The sequence below is a fragment of the Sciurus carolinensis genome, chromosome 13 (assembly GCF_902686445.1).
Source record: "Sciurus carolinensis chromosome 13, mSciCar1.2, whole genome shotgun sequence".
NCBI lineage: Eukaryota > Metazoa > Chordata > Mammalia > Rodentia > Sciuridae > Sciurus > Sciurus carolinensis.
This window is the reverse complement of record NC_062225.1, coordinates 36,583,217-36,593,245: the sequence shown is the minus strand read 5'-3', so window position 1 is coordinate 36,593,245 and position 10,029 is coordinate 36,583,217. Positions and strand designations below refer to the sequence as shown.

Here is a 10,029-nt window from a genome sequence, read left to right as displayed (position 1 = left end):
TAAGCTCCTCTCCCATTCCCGTCTAGTACCTTTATTTGCACAGCACCCTAATAATGTAAGTTATGTGCTCCTTGGCTAATCTCTTGTAACTATCTGGGCCTCTTCCATGACTTTAAAAGACAGGATTCCTTGCCCCAGAAGATGATCTTCTTAGGGGGAAGCTCTGCTTCCTTTCCTGGCATCCACTTCACTACTGGGAATACTACATACTAAATTACTGTCTTGTCTGCCAATAAGACCTGTGCTAGTTAGCCTCCTGCCTTTAGAATGTTCTAAGCAGGAGGCTGACATAATTCCCTATGTTTAGGTCTGCCTTCCAAGTTCAAGTTTTCCCAAGCATTCTTTGATCAAGATGTACCTTAGTGCACTGAAGTGAGTTCATGAATTTCTGAAGTTTTGTAGGAATTTAGCCTGGAATTTAATTCTGGTAAGGAGCCCTTCCTCACCAACTTGGCTGGGTGAGGAAGGAAAGGGGAAAGTTAAGCTGACAACTCAAGATCCAAAAAAATTAATCCCCTAATCAGCGAATTTCTGTCTTTTCTTACTTGAGTGGGCTGGGCTGAGGTGGTGAGAACTCAAAGACAAGTTTGGCACTTCTTACCAAACTTTGGAGAGAGGGTGCTCTTGGACTGCCCTCTTTAGGATGTGGGGGTATTTACAGCTGTTGCCTTTAGTTTTAGAGCTTTAGCCAAAGTTGTGAGTCAAACAGAAATATCTTAGTTTACACCTGGTTATTCACATCAATTAAAAAATCTTCAAACATCATTCTTCTATGTGAATAAAAGCTTTTTTAATCTTTAATAACTACCATTTGTCAAATGCTTACAAGGTACCTCAAGAGCTTTACATACTAAATGTATGAATTGCTTACAATACTGATAAGATATGAGAAAAATTGTAACCCAGAGGTCACATAGCTACTGGCTGAGTTGGAACTTAAATCCATGTTTCCAAAACTCAATCTGCAATAAATAATAATATACTTACTGTCTAGTGCAATTGTCCCCCACTTATGAGCTAGAGAATTGGGATGTAGTTTCACATGGGATTAAATTATCCTTATGCCCAAGAAACATTGTGGATTCAATAAATAATGTATATACCGCTATTTCTTATATCAATTCAGTTGAGCACATAATGAGTTCTATTTTTACATCAGGCAATGGTTCAAGGTGCTAGGGATATAGCATATAAAACAAACTAGAATACATGAAAATACAAATTCATTAAAATCATTCTGAAATTATATTTTTTGCATTATGTATTTTACCAGTTAAATGAAACTAAAAGTGTAACTTATCAAGTGAAGGCTCAGGAAGAATTTAGCTATTTGAAATGAGTATGCACACTAGACATATTTGGAACGCACTGATACTATTCAACTCTGTCCCATGGACAGGATTCACTAGATGAGGGAGGAGTTTGCTGTGACATTCGGCCTAGGACTAACAATACTTGGGTCATGGAGAAATATTGGGCAATTTCCTTGGGCAATCCCACATAGCTTGATGCAAATTATAACTACTGTAGTAAACTAGAATGATAATTTTATTAATGATAATGATGAGGAATATCACACGCAGATTTCTTTATCTCTTGTTTACCTTTTGGCTCTGGGACTCTTGAGTTTCTTTCTAAAACTCTTACAGAAGATAGTAACGGTTCCTCCAAACTGGGCAAAATCACTTTCGACCTCGATTTTCAGTCTTTAGGATTCCTAGGAAAGAGGCTTAGTCCAAGTCAAGGGCTATATAACGGTATGTTTAACCAAGAATTTACATTTGAAGACACTGTCAGTAAAATTTTTTGGTCTTTCCTGTCGCGTCTTTTCCTTTACAGGCTCCTGGTGCGAATATAGATTCACTACTGGGGGGGAGGGGTTGGGAGGGGCAGCCCTTCCGGGTCCTCGCAGGGTGGACGTGAGGTGTATCATCCTCTCTATACGCCAGAAGAGGAAAATGAAGGTGCAGAAGACTGGCCTAGGCACAGCATTACTCTTCGCACCTCACCTCTTTGTTCCTTCACTCGTTCGGTCTCCGGGTCCTCTGCGCCTGGGTTAACGCTAGGGGCACCTCGCTTCGCACCCCGCCAGCTCCCCTTAAACTTGCAAATTGGACCTCAAACTACATTTCCCACAACGCCCCGCGCCGACCAGGCTCGCATGGGGTTTTTCCTAAACTGCCGTTAATAGTAAGGTTAACCAAACCCACTTTCGGGGAAGAGCTAAATTATTATCTGCCTATGAGATAGTGTGATGTTTTTTTTTCTCCACCTACGACCCATACTGCTCAGTGAAGAGCCCGCTGCGGAGAGGAATTCGTTCAGGCTATTGTCGGGGCCACCTTCGTGCCTCGGCCCTGCCAGGTCCCCGGGGGGCCTGGGAGTGTCATTGGGGGATGACCGCGGCGTTAGCCTCTGCAGCTGCCACCGCGACCATGGTCTCCGGCAGCAGCGGCCTGGCCGCTGCCCGCCTGCTGTCGCGCACCTTCCTGCGTGAGTCGGGCTGGGGCTTTGTCTTTCTGACCTTCGTGGTTCCTGGGCTCGCCGGGCCTAGCGTCCTGGCTCGGGCCGCAGCTGGCCCTCCAGGGCGGGATCTCGGCCGGACGAGGAAGCCGCGGGGGGCCCATTCCTCAAGTGGGACCGCTCTTGGGCGGAGGGAGCTTTGCTGGAACCTAGAGTGGCTCAGTCAGGATTCGGGTCTGGGAGCTTAGTAGACCTGGGATCATGCTTTTGCCCCCGTGGTGACAAGTGGCGAGTTGGAGGTGGCGTCTAGACTGGCCCTATTTGGAGCGAAAGGTGAAGAGGTCCAGATGAACTCAGCTGGGAGAGTTAGTGTCTGGATTGAGAGGTAGGGAAAGAGTGTGTGGGAAGGAAACTGGGTAATTGTAAAGAATTCGAATTGTTCGTTCTGTGGATTGTAGGGTCAGTGGAAAGGCGGTTTCTACTTCCTGAGTTAGCAGAACCTGGGTTGGCAGGGATTTTAACCAACTTATTTGCACTGTCTCCCTCAGGCGGTATGAACATCTCACTTCCTGAAAATTTATCACCCCAAGGTTGCTAGTCTGAGTAACGCTGTTGAAAATTCTTGCTGTGTTCAAATTCTCTGTGTTTGGTAGGTGGGTTACTGTAGAAAGAAACTTTAGAATTAGTCTCATCAGGGTTTGAAGTTTGATTAGGCCCTTTACAGTCTATTACAACCGTAGTTGTCCTTTTTTTCCCAAATGTTTCAAATCATGTGAAAATAATACCGTATTTTAATGGATCTGAGGTATTGCCACTTGTAAGGTGCACCATTATTTGGCCTACCGTAAATAGTGGCAACAATTGCTAATTAAAATTGTGACATGATTGGTTATCCGATACATCTTGATTTAAGAGATGTTAAAAAGTGAAATAAATTGTTTTAGAAATGATAATATATAGGATGATCTGTGTTCACTTCAGAAGTTATATGAAGTATCCCATATAAACTAGACATTCAATTAAAGTTTTTCCTCACCTCCTTGTTTCCACTTTGCTTCTAAATTAATTCTTTTCTTGAAAAGATTGCATTCTAAAAGTGTGCAATGATAAGTATGCATTCAACAGCTACACTTAATTACCAAATTGCTTGAGGACAAAGGTCTTGCTAGATAACTTTGGCAAGTAGGAAAGAGTTGGGTATATTAGGAAAAGTTTTCTGGAAATTCTCAGGAGGGTGTGTTAAGCAAAAGAAAAAAAAGGAAGATGTACCCACTAACATCTCTGAGGCTCAGTAAAGTTTGAGCATGAAGAATGAGTTCGTATAGGGCATGGGCCTAAGCCAGTTTAATGTGCATAGGTTATGGGTTAGGATGTAGAAGGCCAGGTGTGCAGCACAGCCGCTATGATAGGAAACCCAGGAAGGAGTGGCCCACCAGAAGGAGTGGTCTTTTTCTCCTGAGGTCTTGTTGGTCTGAGTGTCTGAAAGATCCTACCTTGTAGTAGGTCTGTTGTCTTAACAGGAAAAGAACATAGAGAAAAAAGAAGTGTGTCTAAAACTTCTGGTTCCTTAACCTACCCTAGCAGTACTTAACAATGAACTGAATTGTTCTTCCTAGATCCTTATAGAGATCATCCCATTTAACTTTCTGTTTTCCGAGTACTTGAATTATCTGAGTCATGGTATTAACCTGTATTAAGGCTCTGGGAGGTCTTAGATCTAAAACTCCTATATTGGAGGTAGGGTTACAGATGGCAGTGTTTCATGTATAAAAACCTCTAAGTCAGCATGCTGTATTTCTAAACCCATTTTCATTCCCACTAGGAAAACAGCAGCCACATCACCTGGCAAACTTTTTTTTTTGCTTTTTTTTTTTTTAAGTAATCACAAATCTGAGGTTAAAAAAACTAGAAATGCCAGGGAATTTTATCCCCTCTGCCAAGTTTCAGTTGGTGGCACATTATGGCTGAGGTCATAAGTGTTGCAATATTGATTTTCGTTTAAAAAAACAAGAAAAAAGTAAACATTCATAGATGCCTTCCCGAGACCTGTTGGAGGAGCAAATTAGAATGTTTATAAATTCCTGCACCAGACCCCACCCCACTTTTATACCTTATAATAGAAAGGAAAAAATCCAGTTGAAGTGGGTAGAGAAAATGAAAGACAAATATTTCTTCTGTGAGAAAGCTTAAGAATTGTATAATACTATTGAGGTTGAAATAGTGGTTTTTTTTTTTTTAAAAAGTACAAAAGCCAGGACTTTTTAAACATAAGTCAGGAGTTACTATAAATCAAGTCTTTTTAGAATAAATGGGGAATAAGAACAAATATTTTTGAGTCTCAGAATGATATTTTAATGTCAGAAAGTGAACCTTAAAATTCAGCTGGTTCCACACCTGTGTTTGGCAATTGAGGAAAAAAAATCCAAAAGGTTTCCCAGCCAGTATCAGAGGGACTGCTAGAACTTTGAGTCTTCTGATGCTCTGCAATCTATCCTTTCCACTTTTGTGTGCTGTGTGATAGTTTGAGCCTCCTTTTTTGAAGCTCTGATTTTTTTTTTTTTTTTTGTGGTATTCTCAGTGGTTTCTTGAGGTCATGACCCTGCTCAAAGGTACCACTTACCTTTTCCATGTGTTTGCCAAATTGTATGGGTCTGTTTTTCAAATTGGGGGAGTATTTAAAAGTTAAAAAGAGACACTCACCAGTGATGTTTCTGATTCTAGTATTTGTTCCCATTTTTGTCTGTGAACCAAATCTTTATTTCAGAAATAAAAAATAGACTCGATTCCCAAGTACAATGTAACCCTGAAAAAGTGACTTGATTTTCTGACCTCAAACTTGTTTCACAGAAACATTTAGAATATTGAAAAGCATCTTCATAAGTACAAGGGAACAATTTCATTTCATCAAAGGATAGATATTTCATTTCTGTAGACCCACATTTTTTTTTCAATGATCACTTTATTAGTTACTGAAGAACCTCCACTAGAATTTACATAGTATAAAAAAAACTGTTATTACCCCCAATGTGATAACAAGATGAAAATCCCTTCATGTTATAACTCAACTAATGTTACTAGTTTTAGAGCATTACAATTAGGACATTAAATTACAAACTCATGGTATATTTGGAAATTAAATTATGAAATAATACAAATACTTTTAAGGTGTGATGTGCTAAATTTTTAATTTTTATCATTAAGATTTAAATTTCAGTTTCAGATTAGAAAAACAGTTTGGTTGATTTTGTGGCATGTATAAAGGTTGAAAGGACAAGGGAGGAAGGAAGATGTCTATAAATAAATTAATTCACAGAAAATTTCTTAAATAAAAAAATCATTATGTTATTAGCAGATCAATGTTCTAGCCTATTGGTACAACATACATAAAATACTTATATGATGAATTATATGATGCATTTTTTTCTTAAAGCCAACAACAGCTTTACAAGTAGTAATACACAGTAAAACTATGCACTAAGGAAAAATTCACTAATGTTTTTATTCCTTGTGCTGATGAACACTTACTCTTACCAAGAGATCTCTTCCTAGGTCTCCAAAGAGTGAACCACACAACTTCCAGAAAATAAAACTTTTTCTGATTCTCATGCCTCATCCAAAGCCTAGTTCAGTATACACAAATTCCAAAATTTAACTAATGAAACAGATTATAAAGACATCATTAATACATATTTAAGTTTACTCTCAACATTGTAGTATTTTCTTTAACAAATATTGGGTTGTCCTCCAGAAGTGACCTGTCTCATATAAAAAAGGCTATAGTCCCTTGGTTTTGCTGGCAGAAGAGGTACTGCATGTGTGAGAGCATTTATTAAACAATCAAATACTTCCTAAGTCCATAGCAAAATTAAGTTATTGGTGTTCTGAAGATTTCTCCAACTTCTCTTTTGATACAAATGTCAAAAATATAAAATGGTGATTCATGATCAAAAGAGATACAAAATATAAGAAACCTTTGAAAAGCCATTACCTCAAGATCAAGAGTTACCTGAATCACTGACATGTAATAAAGGAAATTAACACCATAAAAAGTATGAAAAGCTTTTCAATTCACTTTTAAGATTGTCAGTAGTTCAAAACCTCTATCATTTCTTTAAACAAACTAACCCTTCCAAATGTGTAGAGACAGTAAGATCTGCCATGTATAAATTCATAGTTCCACATATTTTACTTTATAACATTTCTAAAATTAGGATGTGTCTTGTAATTGATGATACCTTACCAACATTGGCAGTATTTTTTCTTTCTTATTGGTACTGTTAGTAATGCTTCCTAAAAACCAGTGGTGTTTTAGATTTGATGAAATATGTTTCTTAAAATTGTCAATATTAAATGAATATATAATTTTGCATTTGAATAGCACGTTGTTTGGATTTGGGAGTAAATGCTAAGCTATGCTGCTGTATTTTAGGATTTTTTAGGGACCACATGAACCTATATATTACATATACATAAACTTATGGTTAATGCTATGATTTAGACATGTTTGAGTGTGTCCCCCAAGGGTTCATGGCTGGGCGCTTGTTCTCCAGTGTGACCATGTTGAGAGGTGGCAGCACCTTTAAGAGGTTAGGCCTGTTGAAGATAGCTAGGTCACTGGTGGCACCACCCTAAGAATAGATTAACATTGGTCTTCTGGAATGAGTTCTTGAGGGAATGGGTTCTTATAAAGCAAAGCCATACCATGTGTTTAGCCCTTTCTGCATAGGGCTGTTTCCCTTGCTTCTCTGCAACATTATGATGCAGCCAAAGGAGCCTTTACCAGAGGCATACCAAATGAGGAGTTTTGGAGTTTTGGCCTCAAACTGAAAGCCAAGTAAATCTCTTTTTTTCATAAATAGCTAGCCTCAGGTATTTTATCATCAGGAAAATGGACTGATACAGTTAATAAGTGTGCATTTGTTAAGTTCATGTGTACATGCATAAATAAATGAGTAACAGATGATTTAAGAGGTGAGTTGGAGAAGGAATATTTTCACTAACAGAATCTCAGGTTACTGGTTAGGAGCATGATACTAGTCACATAAGGTCATGGTATGAGTTCTGTCTGTACAGGTGCTCTTTAGCCATAGATTGCAACATTAATCTCACCATTCATCTTTTAAATGGTTCCTATCTATGGGAAATAGAACTCAGTTGTGCCTGACTGATGTAAACCCACTACCCTGGTTGAAAGCACATCTCTCTCAGGTTACTCAGTCCCTTTCTTTCAGCATCTTTATTGCAGTTTGTTCTTTTGTAGTTTTGTATTACCTCTTTAACAGTTAGCTCTTTGCAAGAAACTTCAAGAGGATAGAGCCCTAATCTACTTACTCATGAACCCCCTAGCACATGGCAGATACCCGCCACCATGAACCTCTCAAAACAGTTTCATCTGCTCATTTTTCATCAGTAAAAAATAATAATAAATTAAGCCATTAGTGATATAGCACTTAACTGTACCCTAGGTATTGTTTTACATGTTCTCTATATTAACTCATCTTAATTCTCAAATTGACCAATGTGGTATGTATTATTATCCCCATTTTTAGTGTGAGACTGCTCCCTTCACAAATGTTTCATACATTAAAAACTTACAAATATATTTGTGCATGCTACACATTGTATGTAGGCATGGAATAGTATATTTGTACATAAACATTTGTATATAGAGTGTATGTGAGGACATATTTAAAACATTTCTGGTTGGACTTATTTGATTTTAAAATATGAACTATATTTTTTCTCTTTTTAGGAAAAGATTTACCTTTGTGCTCATGTAGGATTTTGGGAGTGTACCAAGGCACTTTGATTCTCAATCTACAGGCATCATCTCATATTAAGATCACAGTCTCCTTGTGGGAAGCTGTTATTCCATTTACAGATGGGAAGACCAAGGCTAAGGGAGATCAAAAGATATGCCCTGGGTCACATTGCTGGTGAGCTGTAGAGCATAAACACAAGCCCTGGCCTGTCTGATTTCTGAGACAACGTTCTCAGCTACTCCTGGGTCACATTACCAAGGTTAGGCTGACCAGTTTCTAAGAACTCTAAGAGAAGGTGATGCTAGTCTGTCCTCTAGAGGTGACCCAGGATGTGGCAGCTACAGCCCTGACCATCAGGATATGCCTGGTGGCCAAGTTCAGGCCTTGCACTAATATTTAATTTAAAATGCTTATTTTCTCATTATTAGTAAAGTTAGACATCTCATCGTATGTTGATATCACCATTTGTCATCAGTTGTGTTTCTTGTTTATGGCCTTTATTGGTTTGTCTGCTAGCAAGTAGAATCTCTGAACGACAGCATTCACTGAGTGGGCTCTAGTGTACAGATCTGTGGGGGCAGTCTCTTGGGCCATAAATCCTGTGGTGATTTCCTCAGACCTAGGGTCAGGTGCTTAATTGTGCCCACTGTGCCAAGTCTTGGCTGCAAAACTCCCCCGTGTTCCCTTGTGCAGCATAGTCTAGTCTAAGGCTGTTACCCAGTAGTTCTATGTGCACACAGAACCCTCTTCTTCTGGATGATAAGGGTAAAATCTGGGCTTTTCTGTTCCCTAGATGTTTGGGGACTCCAGGTATCTCTGCCAGAAGCACATATTGATGCTATTTAGTTGTGGCACCTGAGGTCTGAAGATTAAGGAGGCATAAGGTAGTCATTCATAGTGATTCAAAGAGGAAAGCATGGGGTGGGTCCTAGAGAAAATTGTTATAAAATGGTTTTGTTCTGTAACTAGCTTTCTTGGGCTACTCGGCAGTAGGTAGAAGGCTTGACTGCTTTGATAATAGCCATAGAGGTAGGCTGATGGTTCTAGTGAAGGTTTTAAAGGTAGCCCTCAATTTTAAATTCATGTGTGCTTCTTCCTATTGATTTTTGAAGTGGGAGGAGTTAGTTGTAGTAGCTGCATACATTTCTTAATTTTCCTTGAGGTAGGATGCTGAAAATTAAGTTTTTTTTTTTTACAAGTTTTTTACAAGTTTCTCTCTCTCTCATCTACTTTTCTATTTGTTTTCCCCATTTCTTCTATAGTAGGTTATTGAATCTTACACAAGAAAAGATCAGTTTAAGTGATTTTTGGATTGTATTTTAGCAAACTTTATTCTACAGGTTAACATTTAATATATTGATATTATTGGGAAATGAGTAGTAGAATAGTTCTCATTCATAGTTCCTGACAAAATTTACCTCTTAGCTCATATGTTGTTTATAGGTATTGGACTTTAAAAAGTTAGGTCTAGTAAGAGCATGTGGTTATTATTATTAGTGGGGATGAAATCTAGTTTTTAGTCCCTGGATTTAATTTGAGCCATTTGTCTTTGAACATCAGTTTTCTTTCTAAGGGATGAAAATGAGAAACTTTAACTTTTCTTTCTCAATTTCTTTTTCAAGATTGTAGCTTTTTCTTGATAAAGAGAAGATCCTGAAGAGTAGAATAGGGTCTTTTTGGTTTGTTTTTCTAATTTATTTTTGTGGTCTATGTGTCTCATTTTAAAAGTGACATTTAAATTTTCCATGATGACAGTCTAGCTTTTGCATTAGAAAATTTTTTGTGTATGTGTGACCAAGTTGAA

General features: G+C 38.3%; 1 protein-coding gene across 1 annotated transcript in view; it reads left to right on the top strand.

Annotated features, from left to right (window-relative positions):
• The first annotated feature begins 2,331 nt into the window (after positions 1-2,331).
• Positions 2,332-10,029, top strand: part of Suclg1 (succinate-CoA ligase GDP/ADP-forming subunit alpha) — a 34,564-nt gene continuing 26,866 nt past the window's right edge. Inside the window, exon 1 of the mRNA XM_047523273.1 lies at positions 2,332-2,493. Within this exon, the coding sequence (XP_047379229.1) occupies positions 2,397-2,493 (97 nt within the window). The 5' untranslated portion in view covers positions 2,332-2,396. The remainder of the gene's footprint in view (positions 2,494-10,029) is intronic.